A 26,963-nucleotide genomic window follows, 5' to 3' on the forward strand; every position below is an offset into this window, starting at 1 on the left:
TGTAACGGAACGACAAATTGAAGAGTATTTTTAAATTAACTGAAGCTTCATCTGAGGGTGTTAGAGAATCTCACCCATGAATAAATGGAAGGATGGTTGATATTAGGTAGCTTTTATTTATAGTCACTGAGAGGGAAAAGTGACTTTGGATTTGGATTTAGGAACAAATCGAGTTTCAAAAATATTTTTGGTCCCAATTGTGTTTGCCAGTTTAGGAGACACCGAACTGCGATTTAAACTGCAACAACTAATTTACTCATATTTATTCTTATTCAGCTACAGGCTGCACTTTAATAATAATTTAAAAATCCCAAAGACAGCTTTGTTCACAGCTAGAAATTACACAGAGCTTCATGTTTTTTTTATTATTCCAAGAGAGACATTTATAAAAGGTTACTAGATATTCGAACATAATACTACCTACATCTCATGCACTTGCTGTGAAGAAGCTGCATTGTTCCTGATGAAGGGTAAAGGATAGCGAGAGTATAAAAAAAAAGAGTGGAGCACCTCACAATTCTGTGACAAGTAATCGGACTCATCCCTTTTTCATTTCAGCTGCTTGCTGGGGTTTGTCTTGGTTCTTTTGTTCACTGGAACCAAGCGGTTCACGATGGCTGGGATGTACGAAAGAAGCACCAACCGAGAAATTACACCGCGACTCCCATGCGACCTTTGTCGCCTGTTTTGGAAGCCCGGCTCAGTTATGAAATTCGGTTATTCAGTTGTCCGGGATACTGTTCAAACCTCTTCTCGGCTTCTTCGCTGAATGCGTCGCCTGGGAGGGGAGAAGGGAGTCGGAACATGTAGTCATGGCAGCGGTTTGGTGCACCTGGGAGAAACACTTTCCCTTGTGACAGCGATTTACAGCGGAAGTTTTATACACAGCCTTAATATAGGCGCTCCCAGACTTAACGATTTTTTTCGACTTTACGATTGTGAGCTGGCGACAGACATTCAGTAGAAACCGTACCTGGAATTTAGATTTTTTTTTTTCACCCCCGGGCAAGTGATATGGGGTACGATATTCTCTTGCGATGCTGGGCAGCGGCAGAGACCCGCATCTCCCAGCGTGTCACACAGAGGTGTGTATTGGGTGTATTAAATGCGTTTTCGACTTACGATATTTTCGACTTACAATGGGTTTCGCGGAACATAACCCCATCGTAAGTCGGGGACCACCTGTGTATATATTTTCGGTCTGCGGATAACCATGATCGTGTCTTCTTTTACTAAGACGTACCGCTTGGATACGTTAATTACGAAATCTGGTCAATTATTTCAAAGGGTAGAGTTCACTCTACCTTCACCTTATGCAACCTGCTTGTATATGCAGGTCAAAAGTTTGTTTTGAAAAAACGAGCTCTTTCTCACTCGATCCGCAGCTGAAGCAATACACGGTAAAGCAAAGTGCGTGATGCGAGCGGTAAGCGCACCGCACGCGTTCAGACCAGCTCAGCCGTTCTCGTTTTTTCGTGGTTTGGAGCGACGTACCGAGGTGACACTTGTGCAGCCAAATGCGATGCCCGTCGTATTTGCAGTTACACTTCATGGCGTTGTTGGTGAAGTCGCTCTCCGCCACTTCGTAGTTAGGGTTTATGATGACCTGAAAACAGCAAAAGGGAAACAGAGTATTCGGTTCCGGTCACCGAAACAGTGCCGTACAGATCATCCTCGACTTACCACCTTATTTTATTATTTTTGAGTTCCGACTTTTGGTCGTGACGCCTACTGTCGACCGCTCCTAATACGATAATATTGACTGACCGCGCTGCCGCAAGACGCCATATTTCTGACGGACTCAGTCAGCGTGTCTGCCAGGGTTTGCGTTTCTGTTATAAAATCGATGTTCATTTACAGAACGTTGAGTTTGCGATTCCATTCAAATTACCGTTGTTTACAGTCTACCAAGCGAAAATGTATTTGTTGTGTAGAAAACGCAAAAGAAAATCTAGATCTAGAAATGAAAGTGAAAGTAATAGTTCAGCATGAAAATAGAATTTTCTGGATGTATATTAATATTCTGTACTAGTATTATTTTAGTGCGAATATTGTGTGAAATTAGTGAAAAAAATCGAACAGAGCCCTATTACTAATACCTATTAAAACTCATGTATGTTAATCGTTTATATATCCTTATGGTTTATATAGTACATCGTGAGGGAGTTTTGTGATTTACGGTGAAATCGAGTTACGACGAGGCTGTCGAGAACGGAACCCCGTCGTAAGTCGAGCACCGCCGGTAATAAAAAGAGTCAAATGCACTGGCACGCAAAGAGCCGGCTCCCTCTTAACTATTTTCCTAGCGCTTTAAAATATCCTCTAGCTACAGTATTACGAACCAATCCTTTCCGTACGTCCTTATAACCTCTCGTTTCTTACAACTTTCATGTGACACATTTCAATTTTTGTTAAGTGCCTTACTTGATCGCTTCACCCGTTTCGCCCTTTTGTTCAGTTGGATATTTTGCGGTAATAGTTGACGCTCAAGGATGCAACAGAAGGGTCCGACTATCCAGTTTGCGATCCCCGACCACCAAGACGCCGAGCACTCGACACACCCATCGTTCCTTTGTTTGAGCCCTAAAAGACGATCCCTCCTCGCCTCCTCACACTTGAGCTGCCAGCCTTTACCTGCAGTATGTAGTTTCCCGGTTTAACGTCGGTGATGTCGATCCACTGGCAGTCGATGTCGTGGCGGTACAGGTCCCAGCAGGCCACTGTAATACCCTGCTCGCCGAAGTTCGCACACTCGTAGCGCTTTGAGATGCCTGCAGGCGTGTAAAACCAGCAACGCACACGGTTATCGAGAGGGTGAGCATCGGAACCGTGGTGTCTTTACACACAAAACAGAGGAAACGGGTGAAGAACGAGAAGATGCTGCATGGGACATTGTTGCGTGGTATTGCTTCGTCTCCAAGTTCCTCAACTAGGCTCTTCGAAATTGTACCTTTTCACGTAGCTGACACTTTTCTCCAAAGCAACTTTCAATGTTAAGCTACTTACGGTTATTTACCCATTTATACAGCTGGGTAACTTTACTGGAGCAATTTAGGGTAAGTACCTTGCTCAAGGGTACTACATTCAGAAGTGAGATTCAAACCTGTGACCTTTGGGTCCAAAGGCAGCAGCTCTGACAACTACAGTACCAGTTGCCCCATTAATAATACTGAATTAATATTGAAGGAGAGATTCAGCCTATTCAGTATCTATTCTAAAAAAGGGAGATGTGTTTATAAGTGTTCATATAAGTCTCTGAAATGTTCTTTGTTTTTTCCTGTTTGGTCACTGTCCACTGCATGTCGCCCTGTAGAAAAGTGTCGGCTAAATGCATAAATGTAAGCGAGCATTTTGGAAAAGGGGGGTAAATGCTGGCATGTGGTTAGTGCTGCTGCTGCTGCCCTGGACCTGAAGTTCGCAGGTTCGAATCCCACCTCCCACAGTTGTGCTATTAATCAAGGTACCGACCCTGAATTCGCTCCAGTTAAAAATTACCCTGCTGTATAAATGATAATATATTTCAGTTTATATTATATTTGATTTGATGTGTTCATTACATAGCTACATTGTAAGTCACTTTGGAAGAAAGGCATCACCTAAATAAAGAAATGTACATATTTGTCAGAGTTAAAAGGATAAAAATGACAAAGAACGTGGCTGAACACCCTGATGGCTATTTGGAGAGAATAAGTTGTAACTTAGTAAAGACGAGTGCTGGATTGTCCCTTTGCGGTGTCGCACCCCTGACCCCAGGCCCATATACCTTCCTGGCACTCGGTGTCCTCCAGGCAGAAGCTGGCCTTGTGGCCGTCTGCCACCTTGGTGCCGTTGACCGACAGCAGGTCGTAATGCGTGAAGATGTCCATGCTATGGTAATGCCTGAAGGTGCAACACAAACACAGTGAAGCCAACACGGTAAACCGCGGTGCAAGCGGGGCTTCCGGCACCAGAAAGGGGGGAGAAGCCGTAACTTTACGCGTCATGCAGAACAGACCGAGGGTGGAAACCACAGACAGGCAGTGGACACTTCGCGCGCAGGATGAGGTCCGAACCCATGGAGCAAACACGGGGCCCCCCCTTGGCTTGTCGTACAGCCCCAAGTATCCCGCGAAAACCCAGCTGACACGCCGTGTCGCCGTAGCGCCAAACCCCGAGCGTCAGCTGGGTGGCCCACGGTGAAATTCCAGCACTGACCTCAGACGCTACCGGTCCTCTTTGAAAGCAGTCACTGTTTTTCCCGTACAATTATGTTTTTCCTTTTTTAATGTTTACCAAAAACATTTTAATATGTTTTTAATATCATTTCCATTTCAAGAGAATCGTGAAACCTAAGAGACTTCAGCATTTCTCCATATCCACATCTAAATCCTGAGAGTATTATATTTACATAGACTTGACAAACTCATTTAGAACCAATTTATAACTGAACTCTTATAAATAATTACTGCACGACTGCGTTCTCCTGGCCACTTCCGGAAACTTCTTCACGTTCTCTTAACTGGTTTCTGTTTCAGGTTATTCTAGAAAGTTTAACACTAAATATAACAGCTGGAGCGAAAAACATTTAACCCTGTACTTTTACAGGACTTGATGAAGAGCTTCCTAAGCGTGAAGAAATAGGGTCATGTCTTTTAACAGCACTGCGGATCCACTACTTAACTTGTACATTCATTCAGGTCTAAACGATGGTTTCTAAACGACCGTCATCTGAAACATCTTGGAGGCTCGCGGGGAGGAGAGCGGTGTAAAGGTGCGGCGTGCGTGCCGTGAGCTGAGCTGCAGTGGAAACACATGCAGACCGAAACCCCAACAACCCCGCGGCGCGACTGATGGCACCTCTCCGACTCTGAACAGCGGCACAAACAACAGAGACATGCGGGACGGTTCGAGACAGCCACGGGAGGCGAACGGCGCAGACGAAGCGCAGGCGTCGACGCGCGGCCACGCGGCCGACTGACGCGGGCCACAAGCGCAGGGAGCCACGCGAGTCACGGCCCGCGTCGCCATGCTGATGAATGACACCGGGACCCTCCGGATCGGGACAGCAAGACACGGGCATGCCGGCAAGCCATGGCGGGGCCCCGTATTTACCTATGGCACTCGTGCCACACCCAGGAGTGGCGGCCGGCCTTGGGGCGGAAGTCGGCGCGCCCGATGTTGTGGATCTCGGAGGAGAAGCGCAGCAGGCGCCGGTGGCCGTACGGCCAGTTGGCTTTGGCAGCCGTCTTGGACAGGCAGTTCTCCTCGGCCGCGCAGTACAGCATGTGCAGGGGCCGGTCTTCGATGTAGACCGTCTGCTCGACCAGCGGGGCGTTGAGAACCAAGTCTGAGGCCGCTGGGAAACGGTTGAGAGGGGTCACAGGAAAAACAGGTGTGTTAGCGTAGTTCTAAAGGAGATGGCCTTATAAACTGAAGGTTGCTGGTTCAAGCCCCCTGTAGTATCCTTGAGAAAGGCTCTTTTTTTTAGAAATAAGAGCAGTTGGTGGCATATATTTTAGAGCCACCGCCTTCCACCGCCTTCAGAGGTCCCAGGTTCAAATCCCCTCTCCAGCTGCTGTACCCTTGAGCAAGGTGCTTACTCTAAGTTACTCCAGTGAAACAAAAAAGTTACCCAGCTCTGTAAATTAGTACAACGGTGTAAGTACTTTGACGCTGCATGTTGCTTAGGACAAGAGCATCAGCTGGAGTAGTATAAGTAAAGTTCAACCCTGGGTCTCAAAATGTGCAGCAGCAATACAACAATTCTACTGGCAAAGTACTAAGGTTTTGGGAAGGACTGATGGCACTTTGCCGTATTCCCCGGAAAGCGAGGCCAGTGAGGTGACTGTGACCCTACCCCCACTCCCACCCCTTACTGTCTGAACAGATGACACCCGCCGCGAAGCGGGAACCGGCCTTCTGGCAGTTAACCACGGCGTGATGTCGGCAGTGGCTGAGCGACATCTCGTTCCCGGTGCACTTGACCCCACTCAGAACCATGTCCGTCACATTGTTGGTTTCCCAGTACCACGTTTCCTTGGCAACAGCGAAAGACACATCAGTCAGGGAGGAGGTCATCAAATCATGATTTTGAGTTCTTCTTCCACTACTGTAAATGATTTCAAACTTCTAGTATGCAGCTAAATTTCTAAGGTTTTTAATCATTTTTTTATATATATATATTGCATTTGCTTCATTTTAAATTCTGAGCAGATTCTGTTAAAAACTTGAGTAATACCTGACGCATGACATCCAGAAAATAATAGATTAGGAATTAAACATGAAAGATGTGCAATTCTGCAAATGCAGCAAATTTTCAAACAGACGCAGAAAATAAAAACACGTCTAAGAGGCAATGATGGATGCAGAAATGTGAAGACAGACAGTTCTTAAAAAGTGTGTAGAACGTGTTTAACCGAAGAACAGCGGTGCCACACGAGATCCTCAGTAATCTGCTCTGTCGGCTGCCGCCATGAGCTGCCGTACAGCAAGTGTGTTGCTACGTGAAGCTCCGCACTCCCGATGTTCTGCCGTTTCCCGCCGCGGAGGTGCGGGGGAGGGGAGACACGGAGCTCCGCAGCACCCGCCGCTCCCGCCGCTCCCTCTCAGGTCCTTACTCACTGTGATGGCATGAAGGGAGTAGCCCCGGCCCAGCTGGCGACAGGCCACCATAGCCTCCCTCGTGGTCCATCCATCACTGCACAGAGTGCCCCACCTGGACCCCACCTTAACCTCCACCCGCCCCTCGTGGGTGCTGCGTCCGCCAACCAGCCGGATCTGCAGAGAGGCCCTAGCCGGCGTTAGCGCGAGAGCTCCGTCGCATGACCTGCTCCACGTCCCCCTCCCTCACTTGCTCCCATTAACTAGACCCCCAGCTAGTTATTAGTCACCTATTTCGAAAGCTTCGCCTGCCGAAACTTGCAGGCGTCTCAGATGGGTATTAAAGCAGAAGAACTTCCCCCAGCCAAAGTTCTTCAATCTTAGCGCCCGAGATTTGTTTGTCTCACTGAGATTCAGCGGCTTTGAGACAAATCCCCTCCAAGGAGAAAACACAGCAGCCTCATTGGCTCCAGGAGTGTTTCCTCTGGCCTGCGGGCGCGGCGAGAAGTGTTAGGCGAAGTGTTCGGGTGCCGGCGGCCGCGGTGCGGTGTGCATCGGGGCTGGGGCTACCTACTTGCAGGCCGCTCTTAGCGTAGCCCAGGCCCAGCTGCCGGCAGACCACCGTGGCCTCGCGTGTGCCCCAGCCCTCTCCGCAGACCAGCCCCCACACCCAGGTCCCGTTCCCGGTCTTTGCGGCCACCTCCACGCGGCCCTCCGTGGGCGACCGCCCCCCGGTGAGACGCATCTGCGCTGGGCAAGGGGGTTAGAGCAGAGGACTGGCAGCGTCACGAATCCTGCGGCTCAGGGTTCAAGAGAAGCGCAGCCGGTCACCCAAAGCCAAGCGCCGAACTCATTCGGAACCGCGAGAGCGCACGGCAGCGCGTGCGTTTGGCCTGCAGGAACGCTGAGCTCTGCTGCTGGCCACACTGTACAAAAGCCAGTTATGGCGATTTATAAGACAACAGTGACTGTTAACCACTTAATATATTTGGAAAGTTTTTGCTTCAGCTCCTGAGACCCAGCCGTTCATTTTTGTCCGCTCTAGAGGACGCACGTTCTGAAGTGCATTTCCCAAACCGTACGTGCCGAGTCACAATGCGTGACATAGAGGACGTCCCACGATTTCAGATGATAGCACGTGTTTGAAGGGGGTGCTTGGAAAACATCCTAGAAGTGCTAGAAATATATTTTTAAACCTTTTTTGCAGGGTCTCAGGAAGCCGAGGGGTTAAAGCAGGAGTAATAATCTCAATTTTTGCCATAACTGCTGTATGCCTTTGTACATGTTTAAGTTAATAACTGTGAGTAAAAATTAATGCTTAAATTCAATGAAAAATTTTAGGTCCCTGAAATGCAACATGCAGTCATTAAAAGGCTAATTATAGCTGGCTCACCAGTGTAAAATGTATAGTTAGTGTACGGTAATTGTGCCGGATTAGTGTTCAGAAAGGCAGATGCCTTTTTCCACACTTAACACAACGTAAGGAGCCCCTGCTTCTGAAACTGCTGCTTCATTTCACTCTATGGCCCCAGAGTGTGGTCCCACATTTTGTGAAATTAAGATTTTTAGTATTATACCCCCAGCAAGTTGTCTAGTGCATTTCTGGTGTATCTGACATATTATGAATAGGCATAGCTCATAAATCCAGACGTAAAATTCACTGGCCGTTTATATGAGAAATTTGCATTCCGTCAAAGGGAAGGTCTCGGTTCTCTAACCGTTTGCTCGTAGGCCATGTAGGGCACGTTGCAGCGGACCGAGGCGTCCTCAGAGTGCTTGCAGTCCCCCAGAGTGATGTTCTTGAAGTGGCAGTTCCACAGAGACTTCTCCCAACCCGTGCACTGGACTTCGCTCATGTGAATGGGGCCAATCCCTGCAGATGTCAAAGGTCATCAGTGTCATCAGTAGAGCGAAGAGGTCGTACCGTACAGCACAGCTGTAAGATGCAACAGGGGTCCATTACTAGAGGAAAGACACCTCAGGGAATCACCATGGATTTTGCGTTTCACGCCTGGAATTCAGGAATGAATTCTGTGTTTTTGCTATGTTTTTTGTGGATGGCCCGCCGGCGCAGCGAGTAGTGCTGACAACTCACGGGTCCTGGCAGGCGGATTTGGATTGGGTTTCGAGTTCAGATCAGTTTGTGGGAGTTTGTATGTTATCCCCATGTTCACATGGATTTCTTCCTCGTGCTTTGGTTTCCAGCCACAGTCCAAAGACAGTTCACTCTAATTGGCCCTTAGTGTGTGATATTGCCCTGCTGTGGATCAACTTCCTCTCCAAGGTGTACCCTATTTCATGCCGTAAGTGTCTGGGATAGGCTCTGTACCACCAAGACCCCGCACTTGGTGAGCAGTAGGCGCAGGGGTAGCTGGTCGTGTAGTGGTTAGCACTTCTGCCTTTAGACCCAAAGGTTGTAGGTTTGAATCCCACCTCCAGCTGTAGTACTCTTGAGCAAAGTACTTACCCTAAATTGCTCCAGTAAAATTACCCAGTTGTATAAATGGGTAAATCATTGTAAGTTGCTTTTGACAAAAGCATCAGATAAATGGGAAGAAGTGTGTTATGTTGACATTTATAAGACAAATTATTAATTAACTTTTTAAAAAATATTTGTTTTTCAGAACCGCTTGTCCCATACGGGGTCACGGGGAACCGGAGCCTACCCGGTAACACAGGGCGTAAGGCCGGAGGGGGAGGGGGCACACCCAGGACGGGACGCCAGTCCGTCGCAAGGCACCCCAAGTGGGACTCGAACCCCAGACCCTTTTTATAATTCAGTTCAAGAGCGAATGGAAGCACAACGTCCATCCCAGAAAGTGTACAGTAAGTCTACTGTCAACGGAGAGGAAACATCACTACTGTGTCTCCACATTGTTTGCATTTTCCAGCCTGCGGGGAATCCCTTGCCCAGGGCACCAGGGCTTCTAGACCACCAGTGTGAAATCTTCCACCTTCCAAGAACAAGAAATTCTTCTCAAAGGTCCACAGAGGTTTTTCACATAACCCAGACCGCTGAGGTACCACTGTGCGCCGGATGAACTACGCTGATTAAATACAGTCGTAGACTGAACCTGGAAGGACCCACTGCTGTGATTCCTCAGCCTGTCTAGGACAGAGGGGTCAGTTCTCTCCCATACAATGGCACTGCTTTACCGCCTTCTAAAGATCTATTTTAGGGTACGGTCTCTTCGCACATTGTGCCCACGACCCCGTGAGAACATATACAGACACCCCTCGACTTACGCAAAAAGACCGTTCTTCAACTCTTTAAGTAAGTCACAAGTTATATGTGTCAGATTCCCCCTCCTCCCCCACCATTCAATGTAATAAGATTAATAATTTTTCCATCTCAGTTATTACACCCTGACGCTTTTCCGTTATTGTTTTATGCTAGCTGTTCCTTTCACGTGCAGCATCCGTCACTATTGTATTCATAGTCAATACGGCTAAACCTGGTTCCCGCGCTATAGACGATAATCTTGGTCCACCTTCACACTTCCTTAGTATTTTCAATTTCCAAATCTACAAATCGATTGCTGTACGCTTGCGAGATGGTTCTTGTTTTTCTTCAAGAGCACGTCTACCACCAAGCATGGTAAATAATGAAAAAATGTAGAAAATATGCGAAAAAAGCACTACACTAACGAGAGGAGATGGGTTCATGGCTCAAAACGCAGGAACTGGGAAGATGCAGCTTCCTGCCTTGTCTGGCTACGCTGACTTGCGCTTAACGTATTTCAGATGTTTTGAGTAAGAGCCGTCCGTAAGTAATGCGTATGCCGGGAATCCAGATTTAGGTGTCAAATTTAGATAAGTAGAGGGATGTCTGTACTCATCACGGTCCCACAAAGACACGCTCTCCTTACTGTTCCATGAAGACATCTTCTTACTATGGTCTCATTTGCACATTCTCACTAAGACCCCAGGAAGAAGCATTTTTTCCATGAATCCATGATAGCTCAGTCTTGCTATGGCTCTATGGTGACCCATGATTACACTGATCTTTTGAGGAAACGCACTCACCTTGGCCCAAGCGAGCTCCTGTCAAGGCCTCCTTGGCACTTCCAAAGCCCAGCTCCCGACACACCACATTAGCAGCTTGCAAGTTCCACCGGTCGTCACACACCGTCCCCCACTGGTTGTTCCTCAGCACCTCCACACGTCCCTCTCCGGTTTTGGCTCCCCCCTTCAGCCTCACTTTGGACTGTGGGGACAATTTTCACACATTCCCACAACCAGTTCTTCATAGTTCCTCCTTACTTTTTCAGTTTTGCTAAGTATTCTGGAGAATCTGTTGAGCAACAGAAGAAATGTCAAACATTTCATTCTGACATCCAAACAGACACATTTACCGGTGTCTTGATCTTCCTTTTCTTGCCATTGATGTGGGAGAACTGGGGCCCGGCAAGGCAGCTGACCATGGCAGGAACGCCCCCGGGACAGGCGACACTGACGTTGCCCTTGGTGAACTCCATGGGGCAGACAGACAGGTGCACCTCATTCCCTGCGCAGGCCACGGAATGGATTCGGATGTTGCTCGCCAGCTTGGAAGCGGCACTGGGGTGTGAGGATTAGGTTGGATATATTTCAGTGAATTTCTCTCTGAACATCAACTATAGATGGAAGGTATTAGGCCGGAACGCATTCTAAGACATGTTCGACATCATCAACATCATGCATTAATTTCATTCTGTATACATGACATAAATAAAATCTCCATGACCACTGATAACCCTGCATTACATCACGGTACATTTTTCAACACCGAATTCCTCAAAAGTTCATATTCCCATTTCCCGAAGGAAAATTCCCACCATAAATATTGAAAACGCGCATAAACGTGAAATGGAAAGAAGTCACGTCATCACGGTAGAAATATTTTGCTTTAGCAGGATCGAATTAGAGAAAAAGACAAATCATAATCTTTTTAAAATGCTTCAGCTTCTAAAATCTGACGCGGAAAAGAATAAAGGCGTGCGGATAATGTTTGTCTGCGATAGTGGCGAATCTAGCATCATCTTCTGTTACTTGTTAAGAATAGCCAATAATACAGAGTTGCCTCTGTAAAGTATTGTTAATACAAAACCAAAAGCAAAGAAATGTGACGCTCGCAAAGACTGCTTCTAACTTGGGTTAAAGAAAACCGCAAGCTACAGAAATGATGTTGGAGAAACACAGCTGTAAGTAATAGCGGCACCGGCAGACGTGGTGCTTCAGCCCTGCTCGGTTAGGGGTGGCGCTCAGAATGAGACCCGAGGGTGACAGAGGAGGGCAAACATCTCTTCAGGTCCGTGATCGATCCATCCCTTATCAATAACTGCTTGTCCGGTATGGGAGAAATCCAGAGGAGCTAGAAGAAACATGCGGAACACACGAACTCCACGCAGGCCGAGCCAGACTCAAGTCCACAGTCCAGCAGCTGTGAGGCACCAGTGCTACCTGCTGTGCCACCACGCCACCCCCAGGTCTATTCTCGCACCATGAAAATGACACAGCAAGAAGTGCAGGCAGGAAGCAATTCTCTCAATGAGTACACGCTCTCGACAAAGATTGCCTTGTCTTTCAGCGTCTCGGACGCGAAGTCAGCATGGCTGGAGCTGTCAGAATGCAGAGGGTGCAGAAGAGCAGGCGGAAAGGTGCCAGCCGTCAAGAGAAGAGGGCCCACTGGTGCGGGGTATTCGATGAGTCATCTCTCATTCTCTGGTTACCTTTTGTGGATCTTTGTGTTGCTCGGTTTAGACTTAGATTTAGAATTTAGTTTCTGCCTGCAAAGTAAGTAGTCATCAGGATAAACACGCAAGCATAAATAAACAAGGCAGAAGCCACATTTTCCATCCGGATCCGGCTGCGTCCAGCTCACCCCCAGAGCGCAAGTTAGAGACAACATTTCTCAGCAGAGATCATACAGCAGTCATTCACATAACCCATGTCATACGCAGACAGAAATAAGTTACAAGGGTAGTATTTCAATCCAGCGAGTTACAAAAAAATGCAAAAGAATCCTGCATTTGGGATGTAGTGAAATGCAATTGTTTTGGATCCTTCAGTAATATTTTTCCTGGTATTTTGACAGGTGTAGAACAAAATCGTTGCATTAAATGCCAAGAGGGATTAAATACATTAATACAGTGACCGAACTGAATTTCTAGATATTTTTAAAACCATAAAGATAATTCAGTACAAAGAGTCCATCTGAAGCAGTACTGGGCAGGTTCAACGGGGCGATCCGGCGGTGGAACCCGCAAAGTTCGTACTAAATGAAGTCAGTGTATCAGCGGACGTCAACAGATGTATTTTTCTGGGTCTAATTAAGATGAAGCTTCAATTAATAACAGTTTATTTTTGAAAATATCCTTTATGAAAAAACAAGCGAATGGGACTCCGATGTTCCTCCCGTTGGACTGCCCATTGAATCGGAAGCGGTTGGAAATAAATGTGATGTAGTTAAATAAGGAATCAGACAGACGGACTCACGCAGACCTTTATTAGTGCTGCCGATACAGCAGACCGATTTTGTTCTGCTGTATCCGATTATGCTCTGTTACTTGTTTGCAAGGAGTTTGCAAACATTATAGATCACGCCATAAAAGTAAGAGGAAGATGTTGAAAGACATACCTTATAAAAGCATTTTTTTTAGTGCGATATTACACAAACAGGCTTGAAGTGGCTTCATGAGCAGATTCATAAAGCCCCCCCCTCTCCTTTGTGGGCTCATTCTGTTAGATTATTCCATAATCATCATGGGGTCATGATAATTATGATCGTTTGCAAAGCACTCCCCGGTTATTTATTGCAGTGTGCCCGCAAAGCCGGAATTAGAGAGATCGGGAAATTACCAGGTAAACGCGGGACATTTACTACAGCTGAGGAAGTGAGTGGATGTGTCAGCACCGCAGCAAAAAAGGCAGGGTTGCCACATGCATGGAACTCAAACTGAACCACTGCACACATTATCAGAGTCACATGTCTTCTAGGGGGAAAGGGATCACCGCTTGTCCCCCTCAGAAGGTACCTGGAATGGGGTGAATTGGCAATCAGGGCTTTTGACTTCGCAGCTCTCTTATTAATCGTTCTGAAAGAAAGCAGCAAGACCTTGTCACTCTGTGTGCTGTGCACTGGCAGAACACACCAACACACACAAGCCGCTAAGTGTGTTTTGGGTTTTTTCGGCGCCTCTTTACCTGGAAAATTGCCCCTTAGCAAACCCATCTTATGGACACAATTTACAGCTATAGACGTCACATGAAAATGTTACTTTTACATTTACTTTTTTTTTAGCAGATGCTTTTCTCCAAAGCGACTTCCAATGAACTCTATGTAGTGTTATCAGCCCACACACCTTATTCACCGTGGTGACTTACACTGCTAGATACACTACTTACACTGGGTCACTCATCCATGCATCAGGGGAACACTCTCTCTCTCTCTCTCACTCACACACTGTGGGGGAACCTGAAGCTTTTATCACCTGAATAAATAAATGCCTGCTTAATAAATAAATAAGATCGTCATAAAAGTGTAAATCATACTACACCAAAGAGGTGTTGGAACACAAAGCCAACGCATGCCTACGCTTGGTGACGTGTTGATCGTGCACTCGGAACTGTTTCGAATGAATTTTTCTGGCGCCCTCATGCATCTCTCTTCCACAGCGCACGGAATTTTTGTAAGCAGCTGCCAACCATCTGGTTTTATAAAGGCAACAAAATACAGCATCAGGCAAAGGGGGGTGCGACTCCGCCGTTCAAGATCCCTGTGAAAGAGAACTGAGATCTGGCTAGGAACAAATTGCTGGCAGACACGCAACAGTGTCCCGAAAAGTAAGTATCGTACCCTCAACGATCCCACAGTGCCCTGCACATTCACTCGCAGCTATTCATATTGATATTTCGTCCATCGTATCACAAAAAACATATACACCGTTCCCTCAGATCGGAGGGTCCGGTCAGGACCAAAGATGTTTTTGAATAATCACAAATTCGGGAAGTTTTTAACCGTCACCATCTCAGCAGGTTGACTATTCTTACGCGTCTGGCGACGAAACGTGTGTTATTGCTATGGTCCGTACGAGGAGTTCCGTCCACACGCGTGCGCTTGACACAACTGCCCCATTTGCTGCCGTTAGAAAAGTTAACATTCGACATGTAGGACAACTCGTAAGAAACATGGAAGATGCAGTTGCCTTTTTGGACTTTCTTTGTGCTCCATGGCCAACCGTGCTAAATACAGTCACGGTTTGTCCTTGTGTTGCATTAGTGATCTGTATTTGCTTTCTCTGCCAACACCCATCCATCCATCGTCAATAACCACTTGTCCCGAGTGGGGTCACAGCAAGCCTGGGCGAAAGGCTGAAGGGATGAGGGTAACACCCTGGATCTTGGATGGATGGATGGATGGATGGATGGATGGAAAAAAAAATAAATAAATACTTGATCTGTGAGAAGACTTTCAAAATCTTAACAAAGCCTCCAAACATCCTTATGATTTCATCTCCCGATACGACCACCATACCGATTCACGTATCCCTGAACAATCGAACGCGGTAAGAAAGCTGTAGATGTAATACGAGTTGCCGGTCCCTCATGTGAGACACCGTCCCCTTCATTAGGACAGAGCGGGGGAGTCTGGGCAGCACCCCACTCCGGCACAAATCCATCCTGAGGAATACACAAGCGGGGGAATGCACTGTATCACCATTCCACTCATCTGCGTGGATTTATGGAGCACCGCAGCTACTCTGACTCTTCGCAGAAGGAGAGCGAAGGATCCAAGCCCATCTGTTTCACATGAGGTGACCTCATTTAATCTCGAGACTCTACTAGAAAAGCGGGCAGCGGGACAGCTAATATGTTACTGGTAACATTTCCCTTTAAAAATCACTTTTAAAAATTGCAGCGTGACACGTACAAGCTGAGACGTCGAAACCGCTCTGATCCTGCAGAGAGATTCGATAGGAACGAAGGCCGACAACAAGCGCACGGCAGTGAAGTCGAAACCACAGCAACTCATTCTGCTCGCACGTCCAAACTCCACTTATTAAAGAGGACCCCCATTATAAACAACCACGTAAAACGTGGCTGAGGTCATTACAGCATAGATGGAGTCTTCGAGCCTGTTTCTGCCTTTCTTGGAAGCCGTGTCACGCCACCCCGCCACCCCGTGCTTGCGCTTCACCAGCTGGTGTGATCCTCCGACCCCGTTCCAGCTGCGGACTGCAGCGACCGGACCCGGTCAGTCTGAGCGCAGAGTGCGAAGCCGGCGCCCCCTTAAATAAAACCAACAGGCCCAGAGTCAGCGATCTGCCGGGATGCTATGAAAGGAATTCACGAGCGGGCCAGCGCCTGAGAGCAGAGCGGCCCAGTCTGAGGCCATCGTGTGTCTATAATTTACGGTTACACCGTGTACGCGTTTGCGCAGCCACATGCGGAGCAGCGTAAAGAGTACCTGTGTGACCGCAAGCCCCATGCTTTCAGGACTGTCCCGGCCAGGAGTCTTTGGTAATGTGTCCCCTCCAGCAAATTTTTACCTCTTTAACTCTATGGTGTTCAGCGTATATTTAATACACTTATACTGGGTGATCTTGAACTTTGTTCCTAGATAGTTGGTATGGTTTACTAGACAATTCTGCCGCAAGTCCACTGTAGGGTCATTGGTTTTTTTTGGTTTTTAGAGACTAAAGAGTTAGGAAGAGCTCTACTCACTGTCACTGACAGGGAACAATTTCCAACTAATTGGCCAGTTAATTAAATAGAGAATTTGATTTCATTTTGGGGCGCGGTGGCGCAGTGGGTTGGACCACGGTCCTGCTCTCCGGTGGGTCTGGGGTTCGAGTCCCGCTTGGGGTGCCTTGCGACGGACTGGCGTCCCGTCCTGGGTGTGTCCCCTCCCCCTCCGGCCTTACGCCCTGTGTTACCGGGTAGGCTCCGGTTCCCCCGCGACCCTGTATGGGACAAGCAGTTCTGAAAATGTGTGTGTGTGTGTGTGTGTGTGTGTGTGTGTGTGTGATTTCATTTTTTCTTGTGTATTTTTAGAGGCAGGCTGTCTGGAGCACCTTTCTCTCGCTTCAGTAATTAATTTCACCACTACTGCATTTTACAAACACTTCATAGGCTGGAAAGAAGTAGGTCCTTCTGCCTTATGATGTATGATGTTGAACAGAAATTGAAGGTATAATCACATGCTTAAACCCTTCATCTGTTACATGAATAGAGTAAGGTCATTTACTGTGGTCACTGTTAGTAACATCAACCCTATATTGTTTCAAATGGTTACTGCAGACCTGTGTGCGATCACCTCGCCTGTATTTAAAAAGTCTAATTTTCAGACTCGGATAATGATTTCAGTTCCATTCTGTTGGCTCTGGACCACGAAACACATATGGAAAATATCTGAGCTTCCAGACCTGGAGAAGGGACACAGCACTTAATAACCACATGCAGAGTTACTCTTCATCAATAGGTGCCACTTTGACAAGTGCTTATTTTTTAAAAGGTATTACATATTTGAATAGTACTCGGGTCTCCGGTTGACCTATAAATATCATAATAAATATAAATAATATAATAAATATAAATATTATAACTGCGACACCAGTAGCTGCCTACAGCGGCGGATGCAAACTTTGTGAAAGATTTGGGAAAAACTTAATAGAAAAGACTCATAAATGGCAATGACCCTTATCATACAACACACACACACACACACCGAAACCACTTGACCCAAGCAGGGTTAGGGTGAACCGGAGCCTAACTAGGCAACACAGGGTACAAGGCAGAGGGGGAGAGGACACACCCAGGATGGGACGCCAGTCCATCACAGGGCACCCTAAGTGAGACTCGAACCCCAAACCCACCAGAGAGTGGGATCCAGCCAAACCTACCGCGCCGCCACGCCACCACGACCTCCTTTATCATATAACAAAGAGTCAAAAAATCAGCAGGAGGATTTTTCTTTTGCCGCATCTTCCTTTTGCAAAAAAGAACATCAGTCAACCCTGTACACAAAACTCTTGCAACAGGAAGCTTCCGGAATTCGTAGACAAGCAGCCGCGCTGTTTGCGCCATTCAAAGACACGGTCGACAGAAGAACAAACGTCTGATTTTGTCCTCGAAAAATTTGGAAACTGCTTTGTTTTTACAGGGTTAATGCAAACATTCCACTTGCAACCCTGAAGACTTTGAAACAGCCCTTCAATTCTTCTAAAATATATAACCTGAAACCAATATCATCTTAATTATCATACTCTCACAAGCCAAGAAAAAGAAATGACGGCATCTTTGCTCTTGTAACACTTTTTCTTAACGCCGTCTTTTTCTGCAGATGGATCGAGCAGAAGACAAAAGCCATTAAAGCGTAAGGGTGACCTCATCGGCCAGAGGATCGACTGCCTTTGGGGTGTGCGAGAGCCCGGCCAAAAACCCCCCGCGTTTCCAAGAGCAAAACACCAGAAAGGTTGGGGCCCCGCAGCCTCTGAAGTATTGTGACTGAATTTACTTAAGCCACTTGGACCGTTCGCTACTAATTATGGGAATATTGAGGAATCGTTGTGCAGATTGTTAAACGTAATCAGTGGAAAATTGCCCGGCTGACCGAACGCACAAACAAACCCTCGTCTGGAGTTTGTGGGGCCGTAGCGTAACGCAATCTAGTGTGAGCTACTGTAGAGACCCTCGCTTACTCTAGAGACACTGGATCCCACTGTCGTACTGTATATATACTTACCGGCTAAGGGCACTGCACCGGAATTTTTTCCCTTCCCAGTTCCTTCCAGCTAGCGAGATGTGTCAACTTGCACGTAAAACCCGACTCCGCTTAATAATCTGTACGACTTCTGAAGACGAGACCTACTGGAAAAGCGTACCCAGCGATCCATAAATCCATCCTTGACGTGAGATTTATAACAGCAAACATGCTGGACGAGATCACGCTAAAAGCCTTGACCTGGCGAGAGAGAGTGTGTGTGTGTGTGTGTGTGTGTGTGTGTGTGTGTGTGTGTGCATGCGACTTTAATTTCCAATTTTCCAGGCCTCAGAAAAACAGCTATCAGCTGGAGACCACAGCTAACCAACAACAACTGTCACGTCTAAGAAAAAAGGCGGAAATGGAAAAAATGAATAATAAGAAGTAAAAAACAAAGGAAACTGCAGTAAAACAGCAGGGGCGACTCCTACGGACGCAGCGCGGACGGTGGTGCCGGATTTCTCGCTTTTTTCCGAACAAACTGCGAAGATGCCCGGGAACCCTGATCACAGCAGATGCCCCGCGTGGGAGATCCCCGCTCACCTGTGCAGGTTCCTGGCCTTCCTCTCGCTGGGGAAGCCCATCATGCCGCAGACGACGCGTGCATTTTTGGGGCCCCATCCCAGGCCGCAGACTCGCGCCCAGCCATCTTTGAACTTCACCTCCACGACCCCCTCGGTCACGGGCATCCTTTTGGGGGCGCCGTCGGCTACCGGGCGCAGACGCACTTCCTGGAAGTGGTTCTCGTCCACTTGCATCTGAGAGGAGGGAGCACCGGTGAGGAGCAAGCGATTCAACCTGATCAGGCTCCGATCGAGTGAAGTTACAACTGTAAGTTTTTTTTTTTTTTAATTTTATTTTTAATTTTTATAGAGCCCTCTTCTCACGCAGTGACACAGAGCGCTTTAACACAGGCATAAAGCAAGAAAAACAGACACAAAGAAAGACGTCGACTAATGGCTACCATAATGAAGAACTTATTATAGAGCTATAAGTACATCTACAGTTGCACTTATATGTTTAGCAGATTCCTTTCTCCAAAGCATCATACAAACCATCACTGGTCCATTAAACCACCGGAGGTCTGACGGCAAAAACAGACCCGTTACACGGCCCGCTGCTGTATCACTATTATTGTGGTACGGATGGTTACTTTAAGGGTTTGATGCTCCATGTAGTTGTTTTAAAATCTAAAACATGTTTCAACAAGGCGACTTCATACATTTTATCTATATCTTTAGCTATAAGAGAACTCGAGAATCAAAGGGAATTGAAATTGCTTAATGTGTTGGAGGGGGGTGGGGTGGTGCAGCAGATTTGACCAGGTCCCACTCTCTGGTGGGTCTGAGGTTCGAGTCCCACCCGGGGTGCCCAGTTGCGGATAGGTGCCCCATCCTGGGTGTGTCCGCCAACCCGCATCATGGGGTTAGGCTCTGGCTCGCTGCAACTGTACTCCGGACAAGCGGCTTCAGGTGAGTGTTAATGTTGGGTACACTTCACTAATAACATCAGAATCTTCTTTTTATGCTTTTTAGTTCATAAAATCTAGCAGATTTAATCAGAGTGATCTACACAGAGCAGTGTGACACACACCCACACACACACACACACACCACACAGGGCAATTCAGAGTCACCAGTCCACTCGAAACACACATCTTTGGACTGTGGGAGGACGCAGGAGCACATGGAGGAAACCGACAGAGACACGGGGAGAACATGCAGACTCCGCACAGGCTGGGCGAGGGACTAAAGCAGCGTCCCATCGCGTGGCCCAGGTGCCGGGAGACACCTGCACTACCTGCTGTGCCACCATGTATAGATATATATTTATGCACAGCCATAAGATTTTTCAAGCAGCTCCTCCTTTAATTCTCATAATTCTCGAGGAATTAAATTAAAAGCCATTCAGGGTGTCGCACGCACTGTCATTAACCCCGGAGTGAAGCAGGCAGCACAGAGAGCATCCTTAAGCCCACATGAGTCAGCTCAAAAGGAGAAGATAAGCCCTTCCTGTCCAGGGCGCTCGGCTGTGTGTACAGGGAGTGTTCGAGCCCCGGGTGCGGGGCCCCCGGCCACAGTGGACATACCAAACAGGAGCCAGCTGAAGCCCGATTCATAACGCCAGACTGTTTACCCAGCAGCTGAAATGACTTTTCCTAGAGCCGTCTGACAACCGGTCCACAGCTCGCCGCCTCGAATGAACCCTTCCATTCAGGACACTGTGGGTGGGGGTGGATACGTCTGCTGGCCAAGCAGAGCTGAGACAGCAGTAGGAACATCAGAGCCGCTAACCAGCTCAGACCCCCCACCACCTCCCACCGCCCCCCACCAGCCTTCCCACGTCAGAGACACTCCCAGCATCCAGAGGTCCCAGTGAAGAGTTCTGTCTGTTCTCTCAGGCTTTACGCCTAAAGGTTGGTGACGGTTTCATTGTTGATCTACAGTCTACTTTCTCTAGTATTTATACTAAATATCTTTTATGTATTTAATGCAGTTAATGCATCTTAATACTTTTAGTCACGGTGCGTCTCTTTAGTCTGATTGGACGACAAGATGAAAATCAGATGAAAATCTGATTGAAATGGAAAATACATCCTTGATGTCATTAAGCAAAATGATACACTCGCCAAATATTTCACTTCAACTCGACTCACTCTAATTATTGATTTGTCACCAGGTCCATGCATGGGAAAACTAAAGAGGTGAATTTCACTGTGAGAAATGTTGGCTGCATAACCGCTGAGAACTACGGGAAAGCCAGATAAGCGTTAGCATCAATGTGCAGCATTCAGCGGGCTGCTCTGGATTTTCAGGTGTTCAGAGACTCGTCATGACTGGAAATAGAAAAGCAGAGTGGGCCTTACGAGGAAAATTAAAATTTAACCCGTACAGTCCTCATAATAAAATTATGCACACACCACCCATGCTTACTATATTCACCAGATGTCTCAGATATTGAGGAGGGGCTTGTTAAAATTATTTCAATCCACAGCGAAGAGCCTTAAATGTTGTCCCTTTTTAACCGCACGCACCGACAGCTGAGATTTGGAATTAGGGATGATGGGTGAAGCCGTGCTGATGGCAGGTCGTTGTTTTCATTCCTCATGGACAGTCATGCCAGAAGTATGTAAGACAAACATTCCTCTGCAGCTGCTGTTTATGGTTCCCACCAAATGGCTCTGATCCAACAGGACTGCTTCGCAGGGCTGGCGAACGGCATCGATCGTACTGCTTCGGACCTTCTATAGAGTCCTCCAGCACCCCGCACGAGCGACGTCTAGGGTCACGGCCCCATTTTCCACCCGTGACGCCGGCACCGGGAGCCTCGTTACCTCAATGACATTGGAGTCCACGAAGCCAGGCAGCCTCTCGTCCTTGCAGACGACGCCGGCGTCCTCGTCATGGGTGCAGTCGCTGTTACCCCAGCCGCGAGACTCGCAGAACTCGACGCCCTTCTCGCTGCCGCTGCACTGCACATTATCCAGCCAGATCTGCCCTGCACGGGGCACAGACCTGAAGTTTACACCGTATACCCACGAGGTCCCTTCGTTGTACACCCTGCTACCTTGTTTCGAACCCATCGCAGTATTCCTCCCCCTTTTTTAATTCCGCAATTCCATAAATGTAGACATCTATGAATTTGGAATAACCATTTTCCGGTTCAGGACTGAAGCGGTCCAGAGTCTATCCTGGGAAACACCGGGTGTAATGAAGGGTACAGCCTAGAGGGGGCGCTAGTGAATCAATATGACAACACATGTTTATCAATTATACAGTATTATTATCATTCTAGGGGGGCACAGTGGGTCAGCGGATTTGGCCAGGGCCTGCTGTGTGATGGGTCTGGGGTTCGACCCCTGCTTGGGGGGGCTCACCGCGACCCGGTTCAGGACAAGCAGTTGTAGACATTGTGTCTGTGTGTGTGTGTGTGTGTGTGTGTGTGTGTGTGTGTATTTTCATTCTATTCCACACTTTGTCATATCTACATTTATACCAGCTTACACTTGCTAGAATTTGCAGTGTTACGGCTCATCATATTCCCTGATAAGTCAAGGACACCCAAAATATTCTACCCTTCTGGTATTGCTCTTACCGCCACCGACACGGTTCACCTTTCCCACGCTTCTCAGTATTCCGCTCACCTGTCCCCTTGCCGTACTTGGCGCTGTGCGTCCAGCCGGTGGCGGAAACAAAGCCCAGCTGGCGACAGAGCACGTGAGCGTTGGCCAGCGTGAAGTCATCGTCGCAGATGGTCCCCCACTGTCCCTTGTAGAAGACCTCCACCCGGCCCTCGTTGTGCTTGCGGGGGTATCCCGCCAGTCGCAGCTTCAGTTTGTCGCCCCCTGGTTGCGCGGAGGGCTGGTTCTGTCCCACGCCGAGGTTGAGCCACACGGCCAGGAGCAGGGCCGTCCCGGCACTGGGACGCCGCCACCACGACGAAGCCCTCATCTCCAGGACAATACCTGTAAGACAGGACACACCATGTCACTCGGCAACAAGATCTCTCAGCGGCACGTTCTCCGACTCCGACCAGCTAGATCATCCACTTCCTTTCCATTATGGGTAAATCAGTGCATCAACAGGTACCCGGCTGCTCAGAGCCGCTGTCGTGGGACTCTGATTCGAATCCCACCTCCTGCTGTAGCCCCCTGAGCAAAGGCACTTTCTGTACCCTGAATTGCTCCAGTGAAAATTACCCAGCTGCGTAAACAAGTAAATTACTACAGGTGGCTTAATATTGCAAGCATCTTTCAAGAAAAGCACGAGCTACACATAATATGGTGTAGTGTACAAAAGAAAATCACTGGCAGGGAGGACCTCCAAGAGCAACAACTTTTAATCTGATGTGAAGGGTTTCTATGCGTGCAAACAATGGAAAGCATTTAGTTGGACGAAGCTGTGTGTATTTTGACTGTACGTGCACTAGAAAGGGCCTTTCCGGTTCCTGCAGGAGTGATGCCTAGAAATTCAGTAAAGCACTAAAAACAGAAGTACGGTGCAAGCGCTCTGAAAAATGGTGTAGAACAGAGTAACTGGCACTGTTTGTCAAGGGTGTAAAAATGATCAAACGTTAAAAATTAAGCAAAAATTTGTACATTGTTAGTCTTCTGGAAATGTAATATTCTCAGTACTGGAGTCACAAATAATCCTTGTCCTTATTGAGCCCAATTTTTTTTTTTTTTTTTTTTTGCTATTGAACAATAATCACGTTTTCCAGTAGAGCTCTTAGCCTGAAAGGCAAACCTGCAGCAAAGCCCTTACCTGCTTTGTGTGAATCCAATATAACGGTAAACTGATTGCAAGTTACGGTCAGAAACTCCCACAGTGGAAAAAGGGATGGAACGAGAATATGGAAAGTAACCAAATGCAATCATTTCATTGGGGTAATAAAAATCACTATCATTCCACTTGAGCGAAGACTGATCACCATTAAAGGTACACAATCCAGTAAGAGGTTTAAGAGTCACCTTCAAACAAGTGTCTTCAGTAAAGTAAAACAGTAAAGAATATCTAAGGCAATAAATTACACAAAATTCACAGGTGCTTATTTATGCTAAAGTCTGCAGTGAACTGCGCTGGATTTATACTAAACATGTTATCATTATCATTATTCAGTCGTCATCAGTAACTGCTGGTCCAGTGCAGGGTTGTGGTGGTGCAGAGCCTATCCTGCATGCATAGGGTGTGAGGAAGGATACACCCTGGATGGGACACCGTTTCATCGTAGTACAAACATGGTGCATGCAGAATCCGAGTCTTAACGCACAGCCCATGTGGTGTGAGGTACCAGTGCTACCTGCCGTGAAGCCATCTCACCCATTATTATTATTATTATTATTATTATTATTATTATTATTAGCAGCAGCAGTGATGTCAGGGTTTTGTGCCCTAAAATGATGATAAATACGAATGTGATGAATAACATACAATAAAATGACAGAACCACAAATGAAAAACATTTGAAAATGATTATTACAGTTTCCATTTCTGTTGCTTTCATGTTGCATTCTGCAACTAAGTTTGTTTTTTTTTTTTTTTTTTCATATGGCTGAATGGAAACAATATGAATACAAAAAAAGGAGCAGAGAGGAGGTCCCACGGTGCAGGTTGAGCAGTCAGTGGTCAGCGAACCCACACGCCGGTTTTACTGTGACTCACCAGGGATGTTTCCAATTAGATGTCCTTCTTCAGATAGTATAAATCATGGTACACAAGCAGAGTACACTGTCTGCAGCCGACCGACTGCCACTCGTCACCTCTCAGCAAAAGCAGAGAAAACAGCTAACGGAGTCAGACACACGTCTTGCGCTTCAGTCTGAAACGGTTAGATCACGCTGATGGTCACTGTGTGTGGACGTGATTGTGGAGGTGCGGCTCTCACCTGGATGGACGCTCCCTATAAATAGGAAATAATGGGGGAGCGCTGTCTGGGGCTCGCGCTGCTCTTCTCTCTTCTTCTCCTCCTATGTCCTCTTCCAATGTTCTTCTCCAGCGTTCTCCTATGTCCTCTTCCGACCAATGTTCTCCTCCAGGGTTCTTTTTCCAATCTTCTTACCCTATCATCTTACCCAGTGTTCTCCTCCGCGAGTCCTATTACTCATAAACTCCTCCTGCGCTCTGCTCTTTTGCTTTCCTTCTCCAATGATCTTGTCCCGTATCCTCCTCCTGTGTTCTCCTATGTTCTTCTGCTGTCCTCTCCCCTCCTCTCCCGCCGTACAGCCTTCCAGCCCTCCAGCCCTCCTATACCCTGCTGTACCCTCCTACTCCCCCCCGGTGCGGTATCTCGCGCAGTTCACGGACTCGTGGAAGTGTGCACGATCTATAGGGAGGAGGAGAGCAGGGGGACGGGAGAGGAGGGGAGGGGGCGCCCTTCCGGAGGAACACTGCCTCTTTCATCGGCCGGGCCAGCTTTTCCACTTCCATAACTGCGGCGCGCGCAGCCGTAACTCATGTGCGCGCGCGCGCATTCCTGCAGAAACTGGACCGGTAAACAGCTGGCAAACCCACCCGCTCAGCGAGGCAACCAAAAAAGAGAGAGCGAGACAGACAGAGGTTTCATCAAGGCGCGTGGCAGATCGATGACAGCAGCAGGGCACCGCCTGAGCGCGTGGAGCACAGCGAGAAAACGTGTTGTGATGCGCAGCGATGATTGATTGTAAATGTATTTATTTAACAATAAAAGCGCTTTTAAATGTACATCTGTGCGCACGTGTAATATTTACACTGTTATCCAGAGACGGTCCTTTTGACGGAGGAGCGTAAATTCTGCCTGTCGCATCCCCGCATAACGCAGCGCTCCCGCACGCGACGGGAGGCGGCTGCAGTGACGCGAATTGGCCGGCAGGGGGCGACAATGCGCAGTGTGTAGGGCAGCGGGGTTCCGCTCCTGTTCTGTTTCTGCGCTGCAGTACTTGCACAGCTGGAACAGGACACCAGTGTTTACCCTTCAAAGCGCACATGTGGCCTGACTGTGGTGAAGTCACAGTAAAAAATGTCCCTCCGCGTCCCTGAGCCCTTGCCAAGCTGCATATGGAACAGCCTGCCTATAAATAATGCATAATAACTTGAGAGGCCCAGCGATCACCAGCGTTCGCACGTTTTCTCTGTCCCCTAAAAAACACATAGAGGGGTTTACATAAACTTTTTTTTTTCCCAGTTCACCATTAAGAACCCTTGTGCTGCACGTCAGGAAAAGTTCCTGCTTTAACTAGCACCAAAGTTTTTGAAGAGGAGTGTCCTTAAAAATAAACATGTCCTTCTGCTCGAAGAACATGTAAAAAAAAGTTGAATTTTGAACCTAAGATACGAGCCAGTCAAGTGATCCGAAAATAATTTAAAAAGAAGAAAAAAAATAATAAGAATTTTGCAGTTATGTGCAGCACTTTTAAAAACATCCATTAAAGTTTAAAGGTCGCCGGTTCGAATCCCACCACCGGCTGTTGTACCCTTGAGGCTTGAGCAAGGTACTTACCCTAAATTGCTCCAGTAAATTACCCAGCTGTATAAATGAGTGAATCATTGTAACCATTAGAAAGTGTCATCTAAATGAATGAATGTAAATGTACACATACTTTACGGTTTCTTTTCTTTAACTGGATTTCTATAACTAAGGTTATTCACGTCATAACAGGGTGACACCCCACGTCAGGTGGAAAGTGGGGGAGGGGGTGGGTGTCCTTCCTGTTATCCTGCTTCTGCTTCTGTGGCCATAAGTGTCCTTCATACCGCAAGGTTGTGTGTTCTTTGGATGGATCTGTTCCCATGTGTTGTGTGACACTGCTGCTGTTGCTGCTCACACTACACATGGTCAACGCACCTGTCACACAGGCACGTAGACCTGCACGACTGCAGTGAGAAGCAATCAGAAGACACACACAAACACACACCCTGGACCCTTTGTTAAGGGCTTCTGTGTGTTTGTGCCGAAAATCACTGCACCAGCTCACACTTCCGCGCTGACCATTGTGTGGCACCTAGGAGACTATCAGCCGCTCTGCCGCTCGACCTTTTCCGAACGCTCTGACTGGAGAGCTGCTCGTGGATGAAACCTCGGGAAAAACAAATTACACACCTGGACACGGTAACGATGACAAAGCCGCTCTCGCCCGAGAGTCGAGAAAACAATGGAAAGCTGCGGT

At 47.5% G+C, this 26,963-nt stretch overlaps 1 protein-coding gene across 5 annotated transcripts; it reads right to left on the minus strand.

Annotated features, from left to right (window-relative positions):
- Positions 1-25,052, minus strand: LOC108930907 (lysyl oxidase homolog 3B-like). 5 transcript variants are annotated; one of them, XM_029252271.1, is made up of 17 exons: positions 24,707-25,052; positions 22,467-22,787; positions 21,657-21,820; positions 18,866-19,080; positions 13,596-13,655; positions 12,291-12,347; positions 10,935-11,139; positions 10,606-10,786; positions 8,298-8,452; positions 7,154-7,324; positions 6,601-6,756; positions 5,856-6,015; positions 5,092-5,335; positions 3,764-3,879; positions 2,635-2,771; positions 1,495-1,606; positions 1-778 (listed from the first exon to the last, which is right to left on the minus strand). In XM_029252271.1, the coding sequence occupies exons 2-17, from the start codon at positions 22,771-22,773 to the stop codon at positions 705-707; spliced, it is 2,514 nt and encodes an 837-aa protein (XP_029108104.1). In that variant the 5' UTR covers positions 22,774-22,787; positions 24,707-25,052; the 3' UTR covers positions 1-704. The 5 variants fall into 5 exon arrangements, with proteins under 5 accessions (XP_029108104.1, XP_029108101.1, XP_029108100.1 ...); XM_029252268.1 differs by lacking the exon at positions 7,154-7,324; XM_029252267.1 differs by lacking the exon at positions 6,601-6,756 and having other exon boundaries at positions 24,707-25,051.
- Positions 25,053-26,963: the final 1,911 nt, after the last annotated feature.

Source organism: Scleropages formosus, chromosome 5 (assembly GCF_900964775.1).
Source record: "Scleropages formosus chromosome 5, fSclFor1.1, whole genome shotgun sequence".
In the NCBI taxonomy this organism is placed as follows: Eukaryota; Metazoa; Chordata; class Actinopteri; order Osteoglossiformes; family Osteoglossidae; genus Scleropages; species Scleropages formosus.

Coding starts and splice junctions, on each gene's coding strand:
- LOC108930907 (XM_029252271.1), bottom strand. CDS start 22,773: ATGAGGGCTTCGTCGTGGTGGCGGCGTCCCAGTGCCGGGACGGCCCTG. Junction 21,821..22,466: donor CAAGTACGGCAAGGGGACAG/GTGAGCGGAATA, acceptor TGCCCCGTGCAG/GGCAGATCTGGCTGGATAAT. Junction 3,880..5,091: donor GTGTGGCACGAGTGCCATAG/GTAAATACGGGG, acceptor TTGCACCTTCAG/GCATTACCATAGCATGGACA.